Raw genomic sequence first — 20768 nt, 5'->3', positions numbered from 1 at the left:
GAAAGTGGAGAGGACACTGAGGGTCCAGCCCACCATTCTCTGCTCACTAATGAAATAAACCCTTGGTCAGACTGCATGTTTCTCTTTGGCAGCCAGGTGCATAAACACACTAACAGTTTGTTTCTTTGAGTAATCAAGCAGCTCCTCAAAGACACATCAAACACATCCCTCAACAGATGGCCTTGTTTACCCCATGAAATTATCCATGCACGCTTACAGATTCTCACACACACACACACACACACACACACACACACACACACACACACACACACACACACACACACACACACACACACACACACACACACACACACACACACACACACACACACACACACACACACACACACACAGAGGGAGTAGAGGTGTGTGCTGGTTGTGCACAGGCCTAAAAAATAGTTGTCCCATCACCTGAGAGAGTACACACACACACACACACACACACACACACACACACACACACACACACACACACACACACACACACACACACACACACACACACACACACACACACACACACACACACACACACACACACACACACACCTCTCTGGGCCCCCTGGTAGTCACAAGGCTCCATAATATAACTGGCAAAAATGTAAGAATGTCATGCATCGGCCCACAGGTTTAATCTGAGTAGAAATATCAAATATCACTTTTCTTCTAAATGAAATGCTGACATGACAAAATGCATGGTTTTATACTGCAATGGCAGTGAGATCAAACAATGTGGTCTGAATGGAAGTCAATGAGGCATTTTTGAGAGAAATTAAATCATTAAAACAATGAAACAGGCATTTCAAGGGTTAACTTCCTGACAATGATTGAATGTTTGGTAGTTTTGAGTACGTTAGAAGTTGTTTATGTGATTCATGGGGAAAAAAAGTTGAACAAATATTGATGTATGATGATTTAATAGAAGTTATTATGGGCATGTACATTTTCTGATACTACGTAAAAAATTATAATGCAGTGAAATCAATTTTGTTGCTAATCTTTGACACATCCAAGACTCTAATAACCACCAAAGTTCCATCCCTCTACTAATTATTATATTGGAAGGAATTCATTTTTTGTGTTTTTTGTCATAAATAATGAAATAATTCAAATAATGAAACAGGCATTTAAAGGGTTAAAATCCTGAACATTATTGAATGTTTGGTAGTTGTGAGTACGTTATAAGTTATTTAAGTGATTCCTTTTTTTTATGTATGATGATTTAATAGCAGTTATTATGGGCGTGTACATTTTTGCCATGAAGGGGTCGAAAGGTTGAACATTCGAGGAGGGCACAAGGGTTAAGTGAGCAAAAATAGTATTTATCAAAGCTAGTTCAGAAACTATTTTAAAGACATTTAAATAATAAAGAAAGAAAACATGTACACAGAGTACAGTCAAATAAAATGCTATATTCAAATTGGAGAGCTGTGCAGATTTCGAGGTGTGGAGCAGAAATGTGTTCAAAGGGTTGTTCAGGATTTACAGTATGCAAAAGAACAAGAGATTGTTCCCATGATGTTCATTAATGGGGTGGATAATCGGCACTGTCAGCGGGGGTCCCGGGCCTTAGCCCTGTACGGCCCACTGGGCCTTAATGAGGCCGGAAGAAGATGGGAAACACTTAGTATGTAAATGTCATTCCCAGGAGACAGAGGTAAAGGAAAGAACGGAATCAGAGGGATGATCATTCACTTCCTGTTACCTAGGGTCAGAATCCAGTGCACAACTGAGCATTGTGTAGTCTGCAGAGGAGAAGTGGGCTAAACAGTGTGCATACAGGACAGAGAGCAGAGGACAGACAGGGGACAGCTGGACAGTGGGACAACAGCAACAATCTGGGAGGAGAGAGAGCAGCTGGTGTCTGCGGGCGGGAACAGGACAGGCGTGGACCAGAGGAGAAAAGGAGGCGGGTCAGGCGTCTCCAACACATGGACGATGTTTATATTAGTGGAATCAACCAGTTTGACTCGCTATGTGTTATGGAATTGTAGAATATGTATATATCTGCAGATTTGGGAGGGTCACTTTAATGGATCCCATTTCAATATCTAGTTATGTGCAAGAACAAATAATCAGTAACATAAGAGTATCAACATGTAACCTGATTACTTTCCATTACTATTGGATTACCTCAATGTCAAATGCAATGTGAATACATCCAAGAGAAAATAAATATCAATAAGATGTTTTTACTGAAGTGTATGATGTCACACAACAGAATAGTGACCTTAGAAAGAAGAAACCAGGATATTTAGCATCAGAAATGATTTTAGGAAAACGTGCCTTGCACTCAGCAGATCCAGGCAGCAGTCTGTACACCAACACGGAAACACATGAGCACATACTACAGTTTAAACAAGCAAAAATACAATCTGAGCTGACAGGAAATGCTCAATGTTTGTTTAATACACACAGTTAAGCTCACACACACTATTTTATGAACATATACACTGAACAAAAATATAAATGCAACACTTTTGTTTTTGCTCCCATTTGTCATGAGATGAACTCAAAGATCTAAAACATTTTCTATATACACAAAATAACCATTTCTCTCAAATATTGTTCACAAATCTGAAAAAATGTGTGATAGTGAGCACTTCTCCTTTGCCGAGATAATCCATCCCACCTCACAGGTGTGGCATATCAAGATGCTGATTAGACAGCATGATTATTGCACAGGTGTGCCTTAGGCTGGCCACAATAAAAGGCCACTCTGAAACGTGCAGTTTTGCTTTATTGGGGGGGTCTGGGGGGTCCGAAAACCAGGCAGTATCTGGTGTGAGGGGTAGGGTTAGGGTTAGGGTAATGTTGTGAATCGAGTGGCCTGTGTTCGTCGTCCAGAACATACGCCTGCCCATACCATAACCCCACCACCACCATGGGCCACTCGATTCACAACATTACCCTAACCCTACCCCTCACACCAGATACTGACTGGTTTTCGGACCCCCCCAGACCCCCCCAATAAAGCAAAAATGCACGTTTCAGAGTGACCTTTTATTGTGGCCAGCCTAACCCCCTAATCCCACCAGGAGCGTCTGCGCTGCGGCTACGGCGTTTTTAGCGATCGCGGCCACTCTAGTCAATGGGTGCTATTCCACCAGACCCGCTGCGCCGCGGCTCGAAGCGTCCCAGAAGCTCCTCGCTGCAAGGAATTTCTAAAATATAGGATGAATCCTATTTTTGACGCGGCGCAGCGCAGGCAGGAAGTGATGAAAATCACCTTGTTGTCTGCTTTGCTGGTTGAGGGGGTGCACCGGGTGCGCCCAAAACCGGCTCCTTCTCCTCCCCCCCACCACCGTCTTTCAAGTAGGAGAATACTGCAGCGTTCTCCTCCGGTTTACAGGCACTGTCAATTATATATATATAGAATAATTATGATGATGAATGCATATTTTTTACCACTAAAATACAGCAACACATCTTTGATTCATGTCGTTTATAACTGGAATATTACAATTATTATTAACTGTGTCTGTAGTCTACAACACAACAACATAGGAAATAACAACAATAAACCCGATTTAAACAGACACAAACATAAACCATTTAACTACGTAGCCTACTACTTGTAGAAGTACAAATGTCCAGGAAATATTCCAAAATCAACAACAACTGCGAGGCTGCACACACGACGCTCCGCTTCCGCAACATTTTGAAACGCGCCTGGTGTGTGAGGTCGCAGGAGGAGGTCGCGGCGCAGCGCAGCGCAGCGCAGCGCGGACGCTTCTGGTGGGATCAGGGGGTAAGGCACACCTGTGCAATAATCATGCTGTCTAATCAGCATCTTGATATGCCACACCTGTGAGGTGGGATGGATTATCTCGGCAAAGGAGAAGTGCTCACTATCACAGATTCTTTCAGATTTGTGAACAATATTTGAGAGAAATGGTTATTTTGTGTATAGAAAATGTTTTAGATCTTTGAGTTCATCTCATGAAAAATGGGAGCAAAAACAAAAGTGTTGCATTTATATTTTTGTTCAGTGTAGGTTCACCTGCTGAATTAAAAAAGAACTAAGGAAGCAAAGAAAGTGAGAGTGTTCTGCAGCAGTGTGTGTCTGTAAAACCTTGTAATGGTTTCTTGAACACAGTGGGAGCCTTCTCTCCAGAAGGCAAAGCAGCAGTGTGTGAGTCTGACTGTGCAAAATACATCAGTGGGTTTTCACATTTCATGGGCATTAAAGGTGATAGATAAAAGAAAGTACACTTGTATAATCAACTATTATATAGTTTGTACTACTGAATATATGACATGAAGCTATAACTAAAATGTAACCTCACCCTTCTTCCTGTGTCTGTCCTTTATTGCAGATTGCTGAGACATCAAACTCATTCCTAAATCGAATGCTGAACAGAGACACCATCACAAGAATAACATATAAAAGTAAGTGTCCATGTGCCGTCGTTACAATGCCTACGATGTGTTATTGATGAAAGCCAATTAGCTATTGCAGATGGTGAGCTAGTGAAACAGACATGCTTAAGATTGTAGATTACGTTAGGACAGAACAATACTCTGTTTTATCAAATATTGCGACCAGAACTCTTTACAAGTGTACTGGTTATTTATACACATATACGTATACAGGGTATATGCAGGAATCCTGAAGTCAAACTAAGACCTTTTAAGACCCTTTTTAAGACCCTTTCCGTACATTTTAAGACCTCATCGCCACTTGGAGTTGTAACCGGTTACCTTGGCGACACACTTCACCTCACATTGACTATATACAGTATGGATTGTGCTTCCTCCTTATCTTCCAACCAATTGGACGCAAACTTGCATTTCCCCATAACGATGTTGTTTAACAACCGGCGTAAACGGAGCTTCGTGCTATCAAGCAGTGAGCGGGCGATGTCCTGTTCAGATGACGTCTAACCCAACGGGATGCCATCAATAAACTCCACAGAATCCCACGACACGCCTACGCCATGACTACATTCAGGCAGACTGTGGAACACAACCTCTCTGGACCATTTACATACTTACTGGAAACAAGCTGCAACATGTAACACCTTGGGAAATGCCCTTTAATACTTTTTAATAGCCTTCATTTTCGCTAAATTGATTTATCAGCTTGTAATACTTTTTAAGACCCCGCGGACACCCTGTATATCTTTTCTTGATTCATAGGCTTTGTATATTTCTAACTGAAACGCCAGGCAATCTGCTTCAACATGTGGAGACCTTGACTGGTCATGGTTGCTGATCTATATGTATCACTGCTGGAAGAAATACTCTTTAAATATGCCACTACAAGTAAAAGTCCTGATTTCCAAATTGTACTTAGTAAAAGTACAAGTATGTATGTGTAGAAGTAGAAGTATAAAGAAGCAACTCAAGTAAAGCACAAAAACCTCAACAAAGTACTATACTTGAGTAAATGTACTTAATTACTTTGAACCACTAATTGATATATTATAAGAACTGGAAACCAGAGCAAAGATGGCGCCTAGTCAGTTCAGTATTCCTCGCCTGGTGCTAGAAAACGTTCTGCAGTGTTTCTCTAGCTGCACTGAACAAACTGAAACGTTGACTCTAATTAAATGTATTATGTCAACAGATTTATAAATGTATTGTAATGTATGTATTAGATTAGTAAAAAGCAATAATATCAAGTTTATTAGGTCAAACTTAATATTATTGCTTTCAACTAACCTAATACAGTTATGTGAAATCTGTTGACATGATACATTTAATTAAAGTCAACGGTTGAGCTTTTACACTGTGAACAATCTTCTTCATTTTCAAGGTGTGTGTCCACTCCTTATGGCACATCTGTGTTTCTGAGGACAAGGGTTAGCAAACGGTCAACTTTTTAATCATCAAATCTTTCTTAATAAGTGCTTTTCTTTGGGATCTCTCAGAAATGTCAAAGTGCCAGTTGAAGGATGCTGCAGGATAGGGATGCATGGGACCTCTAGATGCTGGGGGGGAGGGGTGTACTGTGGGTGAGGCAGCATGTGAGGCAGAAGCCGACAGCTGCTCTCCAGAGCTGTCTCTCTGTAGCACTGCACGGCGATGGCCCGGGGCTAGCTTTAAAAAAGATATTATAATTGGATTAATGAGAGCAGAGAGAGGAGGGATAAACACACTGACCCCTGGTGGCTGGGAGGAGTCTCTGAGGCACCACGCGGGACAGGAGGCTATGGCAGGGGGGGGGGGGCTCTGACAGCTGTCAAAACTTCCTCAGATACACTGTCTCACACACACATACAGTCCAACACCGCCCCCTCACGCTTATGACTCCTCAGGCATATCCCTCCACCAGTGAGGGTGCCAGCTTTTCTAAAGCACACACACTGTTAGGAGATTTGGTAGACAACTTGTCCACTTTCTTAAATCTCCTCGCGTTCCTACAAGCCGTTATCTTACAGGAAGGAAACCCAGAACCTACAAGTAACCGTTTAACAATAATCCACTTTAATGGTAATATACAATGCAATACAATCAAGTACAATCAATACAGTACAAATTACATACAGTTCTGTGGGATCCCACATTTACCTGATACTCACGTGAGCCAGCCAGCCAGCCAGCCAGCCAGCCAGCCAGCCAGCCAGCCAGCCAGCCAGCCAGCCAGCCAGCCAGAGGAGAAAGAGACCGAACACAGCGGGGTTTCTGTCTATATCCCTCGCTGACCCAAGGAGGAGTTATCTGCGCCTCCCTTCCAGACCAGTGATTGGCTGCCCAAATTATCATCAACACCCCACATCTTAAGTCCCCAATCCCAGTGGCTCAGCTTCCTTATCACAGGGATCTGAGATGACTATGTCAACTCCACACCTTCCCCCTCTTCCTTTGTCCTCACAAAACCACATGTTAGCAGGCCCAAAACCAGCCCAGTTTTCTACACAAATCATTTTCCCTTTTTAAGCATCTTGATAGTTTACACGAATACATACAAATATTTCCTTACAACACACACACACACACGCACGCACACACACACACACACACGCACGCACGCACGCAGACAGACAGACAGACAGACAGACAGGCAGACTCTCTTGAACTAATGAGAACAAGGGAGATCAAAAGTATGACTCATGACAACTCGTGCAATGACAGACTAGAATGTCAAATGAAATGATGCATAGTGAAATAAAATCCCACTCCTCATGCAGAGAGGATCAGAACATATTATGTTCACCAGGAGTTCCTCACATTAACCCCATCGTGCTTATTATGTGTTATTCATTTATTTTGAACCACAGGGCTCTGTTTACAAGACCCAGTATTTAATAGTCATGCGAAGCAAAGTTAAATCCGCATTAAAGCTGCAGCGGTGTACTGCAGTAACCTCATTACAACCGGCAGTCCATTTGTCAACAGCGGCCCAGCAGATGACACGTTATGGAGAGCGTGTCACTGGAGTGTGAAGAGGAAGTGGAGAGAGTTGCAGTTTGTCTAATTAGCGTCCTGACAGAGGAGACACTTTGGATACAAGAGGCTGTGCTGCAACACCAACAGCCTGTCGTTCACAGCACACGGAGTGGTGGTGGAAGAAGAAGCAGGAGAAATGAGAGATGAGCTCAGTGTTTGATGAGTGGGGAGGGGTCTACAGCCCGCACATCAGAGCAGGAGGTATGAGGTGAACTGTCATAAAACAAGAGCCCCCACCCCCTGTTGCACACACAGTGCACTCCACTGTTCTGTTGAGTGTGCAGAACTGTGGTGTTAATGTTTCCAACAATAGCACCAACAATGTAGCTCACACTGCTCCCTGCTAAATGAACGACATGTTAATAAACGTTTCAGTGAAGTCGTGAGAATAATGTCCAAACGACTTATTGTCTGAGGTGGATAGTAACAAAGTGACTAAGTACATTTACTCAAATACGGTACTTAAGTACAATTTTTAGATATTTGTACTTGAGTATTTCCATGTTCTGCTACTTTTTACGCAAGTTTTAGGCACTTAGTATTTCTAGTTTATTGTGTAGGGAACAGGAAGTGAGTGAAGACACAGACACACTGTGTCCTTCAGAATCAAAACATTTCACTTCATACTTTTTTTTTTTCAGAGAAATGTCAGGAAGACTATAACATTTTTGTTTTATAAATAGCAACAGCATTATTTTAGATACAATCTAAACTCTACAGCATACATTCATAAACACAAAACTGCAGGCTGCAAGACTCTGGGGTTAACACAACACACTCACTAACAATCACTACATTCAACAAGATTGCGTGCACTCAATAAGTAAAAAGGGTGGTTAACAATGTGTCTGTGTATGTATGATGTTTAACAAAAAATAAACATACACTGTAAAATGTTTGGCTGTAAAATTACAGTAAATTACTGGCTACTAGTTGCATGGATTTCACAGTAACTGACTGTACATATTTCACAGTAATTGACTGTAAATATTTCACAGTAATTACTGTATATATTTTACAGTAATTAGAATAAAAGTACAACTAAATACTGTGACTTTACAGTTGCCATGCCCATGGAATTACTGTGATATAGCAGTACAGAGCTGTGGTATTACAACCCAGTCTCACAAAAAAACGTGTAATAACTACGTTGGTCCACAACGTAGGACGTAGTATTTCTACGAAAACGCCTCTGAAATTGTAAGATCCCTACGTTTTTTTTCACCATTCATTCCAATGGCTGGCGTCTATGTCACGTGATCTTCACATTTCTCCCTGCAGAAAAAAAAAAACATGGCCGAACTTCGTTTTATTCTCGGTGTAAAATGCCTATTTAAAGTTAGTTTGGTCATTAAAATGCGTTTTAATGTCATTTGATGCGAGAAATATGAGTTGTTATTTCAGATTATGTGTGCAGTGGATGTACATGATTTTTAGTTTGCTAGTTATTACGAAGATTACTTCAGGAAATGGTGTCTATACAACGTTTTCATTGTTACCAAGGTGGTTGCTAGGGACGCTGCTATCGATAATATTTCTGTTATGTTGTGTAACTGTTTAATGGTGTTATCTTTATTGCTACCCCCTTCCCCGTCAAAGTATAGTGTTGGTCCACAGCGCAAACGTATTAGTTTAACAAAATCCGCATCTAAAATTGTGGCATAGATACGTTATTTTCCCCTGTGCAATTCCAGTCTCACATCTCACAGCACATCGTCATTAACAAATACCGGAAACAGACCGAAAACACTTTATTCCGAGTGTGCTTGCTTTTCTCTTTGAAAGTCATCACATAACGGCACTGTAATACACGGTTCGGCTGTATTACATATTACATATCTTCCGTAGTTCTGTATTTATAGAGCCCTGATGAGAAGACTTCTAGACAAACATGAGGAACTGAAAACGTGACGTGGATCATAAATATATCAGCCATTAAACAACATCTTACATTTCTTTTCACACAATACGTCTCCTTGCAGTAGCAACACTAATTTGGCGGACTTTTATATTTGATCCAATTGGTAGATAGGCTGCATTTACACCATAAAGGTGCACAGCTGATATAAAGGGACACCTAGTGGTTAAAGCATGTTATTGAATTTCATTATTTTTATTATTAGATATTAATAGAATCCCTATAAAGTATGTTCATTACTCGTTATTCTCTACTAATAGTTAAGTAAAGACTGTATATAATGACTATTTTGCACATCCCGTTCAAGATTTTCTAAGGTTTATTGACATATCATATAGGCCTACACAACTATAGTGTAGTTATGCAATGAATGAAAAACTTGGGTCGCAGGTTCCTCAATAGTGCATTACAAGACATCTATCAATATTTGTGCATACCTCCATCAATGTTAACTATGTTGAAGCACTTATTTTAACTGATATTATACATATGTATTATACTCTTATAAGATGTATGTAGATAGTATAAGAAATGTGCAGAATATGACAGTTTAATGGTGGAGGTATACACAAATATTGAAAGATGTCTTGTTGCCCTGTTGAGGAACCTGTGACCAAAGTTTTTCATCTCCGACCTTGTCAGGTATTGAACAATCAATAAATAAAGAACACAGAATTATTCAATATAAAACACAGAATTTGTGTGATTATACTAAATGATTTACAAATAAACACCACTGCATATTTACAACTATACACATGCTGATGTAACGCAAATGTTTCCAACTTGGGATCAATAAAGTATATCTTATTTTAAGCTGATCGATGGCTTCTGCCATATTTGCACAATGTGCCTCTGAACCTTGACAAGTGCATGTTTCAGGCTTATCAATGAACAACAGGAGGGGTCACAGACATAAGACCAGCTGTTAAATAAAGCTCTTCTGACCTTAGCTGGCATGTGTATATATATTAATGCTGCCCATTATGGGCACAAGCAATTTTCACCCATTTATTAATTATATGTTTTAAATTTGAGTGTTTCCTATCCCCTAAACCTCCAGGGATGTACACAGTTTAATACTGGCAACTTCTTATTATGGGAAATATGAAAACGTCTTTTAAAACTACAACTCCCAGTAGAGACGTGCCATAGATAGAGAACATGTTGCGAAACACACAATAGCCAGCATGTGTATGGGTTAGGGTATTGTTCTGCACGGACATTTTAGTGAGCCGGACTTCCTGTCTCCACCGGTCTTCGCTTCCCGGGCATGAAGCTGTTTACATGTGTTTTGAGATGCTAAATAAAAGTCTAGCTTGTACCTTTGATACCCCGCCTCCGACTCCCATCTCTCGGCACCACACTATGCCACAATTTTAGATGCGGATTTTGTTAAACTAATACGTTTGCACTGTGGACCAACACTATACATTGACGGGGAAGGGGGTAGCAATAAAGATAACACCATTTTACCCAACATAAGAAATAATATCGATAGCAGCGTCCCAGTAACCACCTTGGTAACAATGAAAATAGACACAATTTCTTGAAGTAATCTTCGTAATAACTAGCAAACTAAAGATCATGTACATCCACTGCACACATAATCTGAAATAACAACTCATATTTCTCGCATCAAATGACATCAAAAGGCATTTTAATCTCCAAAGTAACCTTAAAATAGGCATTTTACACCGAGAATAAAACGAATGTCGGCCATGTTTTTTTTTCTGCAGGGAGAAATGTGAAGATCACGTGACATAGACGCCAGCCATTGGAATGAATGGTGAAAAAAAACGTAGGCATTTTACAATTTCAGAGGCGTTTTCGTAGAAATACTACGTCCTACGTTGTGGACCAACGTAGTTATTACACGTTTTTTTATGAGACTGGGTTGGGTATTATGGTACCTTGCTGTACATACATTACAGTAATTACTTGCATTTTAACACTTTTACTGTAGAAGTAATGCAACACATTAGCCAGTAATTTACTGTAAATATGATTGGATGGATTTTACCATAACTACACAATTCAATCAGCTCAATCAACAAAGAAAATGCCCATTTTAACTTTGTATTACTCCATTGAAGTGCAAAGTACATTTCACAGTGTCTTGGACATGTTGTTACAGCCCCAACCTCTACTCCGCGGTAGTGGCTCGTGCTGAGACCCGCAACATGAAAGAATACACGCAATAACCGGTACTTGGTAACGAGCATTTATTGATAATCAGCCATTTGCTCACACAAGCGAAACGGGAAACAAAAAGCGGTCTGGAGGACTGGCCAAAAGGAACAAACAGAAGGAGGGAACCCGAGCCAGCCACACGCCGTAGGACCCAGAGCTCCCCCCCCCTAACCAGAAATCAATTATAAACCCGAGGGAAACAAAATATAGCCGCGAAACCTGGATTACCAGGTCCTCCAGAAACACGTCTGCAAAAATATGGCCTACAGCTCAAAATGGCAAAGAGGTATTCTAAAGAGAGTGTCTCCCGGCGTTAGGATAGGCGAGACATCCTTCTCCTCCAGCTTCTCTTTATATATACACGGCTGAGTGGAATTTGGAACACCTGGGCAGAGGCGGAGCCAGGGGAAGACCAGGTGCACCTGCTCAGCAGGGAGACCGAAAAGAAAACAAGGAGGGGAGCACATGTCTACACAGACATCCACTCGAAGTCAACAATTTTCTGAAGAATGTGCTGACATGGGGGTTTAAATTGCCATGCCTCTTTTTGGCTTTCGAGCCCGTCTCAGGGTTAATGCCCAGGAAGCACCTGAAAACAATAAGCCAAGACAACAATTTCAATTTTACATAGATGTATATGTTGCATAGTTTATTTTAAGGCACATGCAGCACCTGCCCCTTTCAATTTAAGTAAAACCTGCACCAAATAAATAAATTAGTATTTAAAGCCAAGCAAGAGCGGTAAAGGCAAGAAAATCACTTAATATCTTGTGTTATCACAGAGGATGGTCTGAATACAGGATTGTCCTGTGAAATAATACAGTAACATGTTGTGAAATCCTGGTAATCATTTATCCTGTACATTCACAGTAATTAACTGTGTAATTATATTGTGAACATCACAGATAAAGATTGTAAAGTGGTAAAACAGTAATTTATTGTAAAATATTACAGCTAAATATTGTGAAATCATGGTAATATTTTACAGTGTACCTTTTAGGATGTGTGGTTGGTTGGGAGGCTTGAAGTTACAGCCATCACAATCAACATAAACTTTTGAATATAAAAATATAACATAATAAGTACCGTAGAAATAGCTTAAATGTGTATCTGTAGGCAGCTTGAGTTCATTTGCTAATTTAATATTTGTATCTTCCTGTAACTTAAGTTGTGAACATGGGTGATGTTACCCTCCAGTTCCCATAGGGAGCCCCCATCTGCATTAGAGACAACAGGCCGGATCAGGACCACTCCTCTACTGCAGTGGTGCAGATGATTAGAGGAAGAACAAGAACACTTTTCTGACTTTCACCAGTTTTATTATTCTTGTGAAATCTTTGGAAATAGAAAATAAGTCTTTGGTTGAGGGAAATGATTTGAGTCCTCTGGTGGCACCATTTTGATTCTTTTTGTGTTGCTCTATTTGAACATACACATACAATGTAAAAGCCACAGCACTGTCCTGTGATGACTCGTTAAAAGCTTTTCTCCCCACAGATGATGCGTATCTACTGACCAGCCTGAACATAGAGGAGATCTACCCGGAGACGAGTAGTTTCATCACCTACGATGGATCCATGACCACCCCTCCGTGCTTTGAGACCGTCACATGGCTGTTGATAAACAAGCCGGTGTACCTCACACGCATGCAGGTGCCCCCCCCCCCGGAAACACACATCTCTCTCTGTCTGCTAACCGCTGTGAGGCTTTTACTCCAACACGCTTCTTTTGTCAAATCCTTCATACTTGGAGTATTTTACATGAGGCTGTGGCTCAGTGGTTTAGTGTGCTGAGCTTCAGAATCCGAACACCTTTATTAGTCCCACAGAGGGGAAATGTACATTGTTACAGCCGAAAAGAGCCACAGACAGCTTAATGTTACCTAACAAGCATGCATACAAAATATTAAAGATAAAAAAATTATGATAAAAATTACACAATTTACAAAATACACATCCTGTAACAGTTGTGAGGATTTAGCAGCGAGGTATATATTGCAGTTATTATCGGCATATATATATATTGCACATATTGCACATAGTTGGTATTAAACAACAAGGGGTGTTATAGTCTGTGTTGTTGTGTGTGGGGGAGTCTACCAGGGGTTAACTTAGGATCTGGAGAGCTCTGGTTCCATCCCCACTGCAGTCAGCATGTCACTGTGTGCCTGAGTAAGACACTTCCCCCCAAATGATGCCTTGTCCTTTTTCTCTAACGTGCGTTTCCCTCCCTGTTAGATGCACTCCTTGCGGCTGCTGAGCCAGAACCAGCCGTCTCAGATCTTCCTGAGCATGAGCGACAATGTGCGCCCGGTCCAGGAGCTGAACAACCGCTGCATCCGCACCAACATCAACTTCAGCATGCAGGGCAAAGACTGCCCCAACAACCGGGCCCAGAAGCTCCAATACCGAGGTACAAAAACAATCAGGTCCCCCTGTCACACGCAGCACCATCTCTATTCCTTTCGTCTTCATTATTGCTCTCGCTCAGCTGATTATGCAGGCCCATCTGTGCACTCTGTTCATAGCATTAGCACACCTACACCTTTTCAGAACAAGCAGTGACTATGAAGAAGCTCACTTCTATTCTTTTAGAGGTGTAAATGAAGAAAATCAACTATACTGGCAGCTAACAGCACATATTCACTTCCTCATCTTCTGTTAAATAAGCACGATCAATACAACTCAACATACTATCATCTTTAAGGGGGAATATTGCTCCTGATGTCATTTTACATTTGACACTCACATTGATTCCAAAACATCATTGCTTGAGCTCCACTCACTATTGTACTCAATGAATAAGACGTGTAAAGAGCTGGTGTGAGCGGAGGTCTGGGATAAAGCATGCTGATGCTGAACACCTGTTTGGGAGTGACATATGAAAACTCTCAAAGCTCAATAGAGTGGCGAAGTCCCTCCCCTTCCGGGGACCCCCATGGGACCTTATTTCTGAAAAAGTATGTATTGAAGTCAATGGAGAGAGAAAGATTATCTTTCGATCCCGTTTGAATTATGCCACGAATTACACATATGATGTTTGTCAATTTAAAAGATAATTTTGCAAGTCAAAAAAAAATAAAACTGTCATAAAACTGTGAAGTAACACGTTTGTTTGTGTGAAACGCTCAATGAACTACAACTCTGGTCTTGCACACGTCACCAACACCAAGATGGCCGTCACGTTAGCACATGTCACCTCTTTCTTTCAGAATGAGGCGGAAAGTATTAAGAGGTGAAAAATCACTAGTCTGGGCATGTTGAGAGCTGTACATACACACAAGGGGAGTTAGTCGGTTCCGTAAGAGCCAGCATGCGGGACCGGGATTCTGGGATTTGTAGTCTTTCTAGTTGCGTATTTTTCATAGTCTTATATTTAAACAGTTTTAAGACAAACTGTGACTTTTTTTACATGGAAATGATTTTTTAAGATTGACAAACATCATATGTGTAGTTCGTGGCACAATTCAAACGGGATCCAAAGATAAGTTTTCTCTCTCCATTGACTTCAATACATACTTACCTTATTTGACAAACCCCCCCCCGCTGTTTCAGCCGATATATCTGGGCAACTGTGCAATGCTGAACACATGTTGAATTTCACTGCTGGAGTATAGATACACTAAAGGCCAAAGGTAGCCCCTGTCCCTGCTATTCACTGTGTTATTTATTATTGTCTTTACATTGAAGTTCAACATTTACTGTCTGTGGCTGACACACACACACACACACACACACACACACACACACACACACACACACACACACACACACACACACACACACACACACACACACACATACGTGACGTGCGGTGAGGTTCGTGGCTGGTGAAGCACTGACTCTTTCAGAGTCAGATTTACAAATATTATATTTTGACCGTAATCGAAATATTCGGTTATTTTCAAAAGCTTTTTTAGTCTGATGTTTCGATTAATTTTAAACAGACCGTTCAACAAAAGGATAACCAAAATCTAAATATTGGATTGTCTGGATTTTCTTAGTAAGATCCCATTTTCATTACAATGGTGGTCTTACCTTGACTTGAAGATGAAGTCCATGCTCTCCTTCTGGACAACAATCTCTATTACTTTTTTGTAAAAGTCCTCCTTATCTTCCTCTAGTTTCAAAAGTCTAGCTTGTTGTTTGCGTCTACCGTCTCTGTGTAGAATACCAGTAGCAACAAGAACCTGTGGGCTCACTTGCGCCCCCTTCAGTGCGGCAGAGGTTATGGCTGCCTCCCCAGGTGCTTTTTTCATTGCCGTTGTATGATGAGACCAGCGAGCCTAAATATCATACGTGAAATAAGTTATTTAGAGACTATGGATGGCGAGGATAAATGTAATAGAGGGATCTACAAACATTACATTGGTGACATACAGTGAGATGGTGCAGGCATGCGCTTAGGGCCCGCTTTCCAGACAGTTTCTGTGGGGTGACCATAGGGGGTGACGCATTCTGAGGTGAGGCAGAGCTCATCTGTGCCTCACCTCACCCCACAGTAACTGGCTTGAGCGCGCTCACAAAATAAGTGCCCGCGCTCCAGCCAGTTACTGTGGGCTTACGAGAGGCAGAGCTCATCCCTGCCTCACTCCTCATCGCTACCCGTAGTTGTAGCGGAGCTCGGTACATTTGCTGATTTTGACTATAAAAAGCGATTGAAATCAAACAGAAATCACATTTACAACACAGATCAGTGGAGACATTTTATTATTATTACTATTTCGTTTTTCCTTAGTTGTTTTTCCGTTACATTGGAGTATGACAGGTGAGGCCCTGCCTCCCCTGCCTCCCCTGACTGCACGTCGCTGCTACACACACATCGTGATTGTCATGATTTTCTTTCTGTCAGTCCGTTTCTCTCTCTCTCAATGTTATGCTCTACTCGACCCACTGAACCCCCATAAATGACATTTTTATTTTGTGCAGCAACTATGGTGAGATAACCCCCCCCCCCCCATCCACCTCAAATCGCTGTGGCTTTGGAACAAATGCACACACCAGAGAGGAACAAATGCAAAAGTAGACCTGCTTATTCAATGGTGTGTGTGTGTGTGTGTGTGTGTGTGTGTGTGTGTGTGTGTGTGTGTGTGTGTGTGTGTGTGTGTGTGTGTGTGTGTGTGTGTGTGTGTGTGTGTGTGTGTGTGTGTGTGTGTGTGTGTGCGCGTGTTTAAAACCTGATTTAGGGAATTGAGGTTACGACAACACTCCTGTAATTCCTTTGTTTCAGTAAATGTCCTTGTTTACTTGTGTTTTGGATATGAATTTCACTAAATACTGCAGCTCCACCCACTCACCAGGGCATCCACTGCATGGCCATTCCTTTTGAACTGTATGCTATTGCTAAAGATGAAATATGGTGTAGGGAGAATAATGCCGGAGAACAGTTGAACTGTGGAGAGCTCGCAAATATAAATCAGTATTCTAACTCCTGTCGTTCTCCTCTCTTCCAGTGAACGAGTGGTTGCTAAAGTAGCCTCCCTTGGCTGAGCATGGAGACGGGTGTCAGACGTGGAGAGAGGAAGAGGATGGAGGAGGGGAAGAGCCCGTGCTGCATCTCATCTAAGATTATGTCATGGCATTGTATAAAGACAAACAGCACAGGACATTATAAGGAACTTTGTATTGCGAGCAAAAAGACACACATTGAACAGTTTAAACCCTCTAACACATTACCAAGCCCTGTCCCCACTGTACAACTATATCTACACAGACATTTTGATACCAATACTTTTTTGGGACAAAACCAAAAAAAGACACTTGGAAAGAAACAAAAAAGAATATTGATAGCATCCCAACTAATATGAGAATGATGGGACTTAAAGCCTTTGTACATAAACATTTTGCTATCAGTGGGAACATCCAAGGACTAAGTCACTGCCCCCCCCCCCCCCCCCCCCCCCCGATGTGGTCGGCCTCACACGGCGCTCCATCACAGTCACAACCCAGGCATGCAATCAGAAAAACCAACAGAGGGAACCAAGCCTTACCTTGCCATTTTCCAAAACCAGAGTCATGTCATGGAGACGAGCGAATATTTACAGGCTTTCTTACGGCCTCAGAACAACCGGTGTCTTTGCCTCGTTTGTACATATTATTATTATTATTATCAATACTTCAGAAAAATGAATATGTAAAGAAAAGTAATGAATTAACATTCAAAAGATATATAAAGAGGATTTTAAAAAAAGACAAAGTTGTGAATTTTAAAAAGCTTGGCGCAGTCCTCCTGAAGTTCTCAGCCCGAGCCGATGCCTTTTTCTGTTTTATTGTTTACAATGGTCATACACTGTGTTTGAGTAATGTTATCCGCCCAATAAATGTGTCTGGACAGTTCACTTTGGAAAATGCTTCACTATATGCGGATCTGAATTATTGTACCTGTACCTGTTTTGTACTGTTCCATATTAAATGTGTTGATATGTCAATGTTTCCCTCAGAGGCATGCTCAATAACACTGTCTTCACCAAGCCGGCGTCGCTAAGGTTACAGAGGGGTCACAATCAGTCTGTTGTCAGCACTGTGAACCCAGAAATGTTGAGTGTTACCACGAGCAGTGTTGCTACCATTGGATAGAGAGCACAACATGGAAATTATTACCTCGACATATTTTTTTTCAAATAAACATTCTGTACAATTCAAATGATCAAGACATTAATCAAAATCAGTCCACCTACGTCCACGTTCTGGTTAAAACTGTATATAGATTCAGCATCCTTAATAACCCTCAAAACCACAAAGAAATTATCAAAGAATATGTTTTTTTGTAACTATTGTCCACGCTACAATGCTAATTGATGCTAACTAACCCAACTTACTGCTAACTGTGCACATTTCCCAACTTATGCAAGTTAGCATCCGGCAGTTTCCATGTGCTGGGGACCCGTACTAGTAGTAGTAGTAGTAGTAGTAGTAGTAGAACCTTTATTTATCCAGGAAAATCAATTAAGAACAAATTCTTATTTACAATGATGACCTGACAGGAGGCAAAGGCTTCCTGAGGGGATGGGGTTTGGGAGGAAATAAAAAGACACACTCCGGGCACTACAGAACCCAGGAGACAACACAAACACATAGAGCAAAGATGACAGGCATAGCAGTTGAACATATAAAAACTCTAAAACAACACTAAACATTTCTATCATAAAGCTCTGGGGTATACTCAACATTTCCGGGTTCACAACAGGACTCTATGAGCTGGTAAATAGACTATATTAGGGCAGCATCTTCTCACTGAAGCTCTTGATCATACTGCTGCAGCTCAGTCCACCTTTATTTCCATTGTTGGTCTGACGCGGGTGAAGCTTATCAGCCTGCACAGGAAGATCTGTCAAATCACATTAGGGGGACAAAAAGAGAGGAACCTCCGCTGCTGTGCTCATGAGGGTGCAGGCTTTATAATACAGGTACCATGTTGACTGTCAACAAGAAGAGGACGTCAGGCAGGAGTCTACTTCTGGTTTGATAGGTGGTTATCAAAGATCAAATTAAATCAATGATTGTGTAGAATGTGGATTGTTAACCCCAGACGCATCTTTCACTTTCTCAGCAGGCCAATGACAGAGCTGCACTTCCTCCAATGCCCACTAACACATCCAGGTTTAAATGCTCATCTTGAGTTGTTTATGTGAACCGGATGTTTTTTTAGTTTTACTCATCTGTTTGAATTATAATAAGGAATAAAGTTATCCATAATAATAAAATAATAAGGGCTTTCCAGGTTAAAACTATTTACAGAAGGATATTAAAACCAGAAACCCATGCACTCTTACAAAGCAGTTGATTGTAAAGAAATGTTGACATATATAAACAAATATGATTCCAATATATGAGGTGATGTCATAAAAGGCAGATAGACATTACAAAAATGATGGACCATACAACACCCGGACATCAAGACCTTGAGGAACATCATACAAAAAATCATGTTTCAATTTCGTATTTCGTATCACTTTGGTAGAGCTGGAGGAGCGATCACTGGATCAGACCCCACTGGGAGCACATGGGTTTGTTTCGACCCGGGGAACATTTACGCATGTCATCCCCTCTGTCTCACCCTTACAGCTGTGTCTCTCCAATTATAATAATAATAATACATTTTATTTCTATAGCGCTTTTCTTGAACCCAAAGACATTTTAAATATTTGTAATTACATTTTTATTATATGAATTATTAATTATAAGGTCAAGTATTTAAATATATGGTGTCACTACAATAAGATGGCGACTATGGAGACCATAATTGAGCTCATTAAAGCCACAAGAGATATGCTTTCCAGTCACAGGTATCCTTGTGTGCACTCACCATAGTAATACAGGTGTCTTTTGTTCAGTTTTACTCGAAAGTACTTATAAAAAAAAGCAAGCCATTTTCACTAGCCAAAATTAACCTCCCAAATACTCTCACAGTAAAGGTGAATTAGGATGCACCTTGTTAACTAAGCGAGCTAGGTAGCATTAGCATTGGCTGCTAACTTTGCTTTTGTCCAGCTCCATCCTCTCTCAAAATATGGTTTCTTCTGGCACCGAAGATGGTGATGGCCAACAACCAAACTCATGGCTTCTAAACTGTATTCCACAAACCAATTGGTGACTACGTCCGGTATATGAATAACTATATTTGATAGAATAATACACAGTCTATGAGCCAAACATCTGGACCTCTTGCAATATGATTTCATCCTGAAATGATTGTAATTGTACATGAAACAGCACAGTACTAAGAGTTGTAGTTGACTGTAGCTACATTTCTTTCAATTACTCCTCACAATATCTTAAATGGGACCTATTATGCAAAATGCACTTTTTGATGTCTTTTATACATAAATATGTGTCCCCGGTGTGTCAGGGAACTCACAAAGTGTCAGAAAACAAAACCCTTTCTCTTTTCCTCCGTACCCACATCTCTAAAAAGAAAAGAAAAAGGGAGGGTCTAACAAGCAGATCCAGAATTTGCGACATCCGGCCGACATGACACGTCCCAACCTATCGTCTCCGGCACACGTGACACGTCCCAACTTATAGAGAGCCGAAGTCCCTCCCTTTCTGGTGGAACTCCATGGGACCTTATTTCGGAAGAATTATGTATTGAAGTCAATGGCGAGAGAAAAATTCTCTTTCGATCCCGTTTGAATTGTGCCACGAATTACATATGATGTTTGTCAATCTTAAAAAATCACTTCCATGTAAAAAAAGTCACAGTTTGTCGTAAAACTGTTGAAATATAAGACTATGAAAAATACGCAACTAGAAAGACTACA

At 41.0% G+C, this 20768-nt stretch overlaps 1 protein-coding gene across 1 annotated transcript in view; it reads left to right on the top strand.

Moving 5' to 3' along the window:
* ca10a (carbonic anhydrase Xa) overlaps window positions 1-17936 on the top strand; it is a 439876-nt gene extending 421940 nt beyond the window's left edge. Inside the window, exons 6-9 of the mRNA XM_034075221.2 lie at window positions 4323-4395; window positions 13007-13161; window positions 13747-13921; window positions 16962-17936. Coding sequence (XP_033931112.1) covers window positions 4323-4395; window positions 13007-13161; window positions 13747-13921; window positions 16962-16984 — 426 coding nt within the window. The 3' untranslated portion in view covers window positions 16985-17936. The remainder of the gene's footprint in view (window positions 1-4322; window positions 4396-13006; window positions 13162-13746; window positions 13922-16961) is intronic.
* Window positions 17937-20768: the final 2832 nt, after the last annotated feature.

This window comes from Pseudochaenichthys georgianus, chromosome 23, assembly GCF_902827115.2.
Source record: "Pseudochaenichthys georgianus chromosome 23, fPseGeo1.2, whole genome shotgun sequence".
In the NCBI taxonomy this organism is placed as follows: domain Eukaryota; kingdom Metazoa; phylum Chordata; class Actinopteri; order Perciformes; family Channichthyidae; genus Pseudochaenichthys; species Pseudochaenichthys georgianus.
Note: the sequence above shows the minus strand (reverse complement) of the source record. Positions and strands in the feature narration are given on the sequence as shown.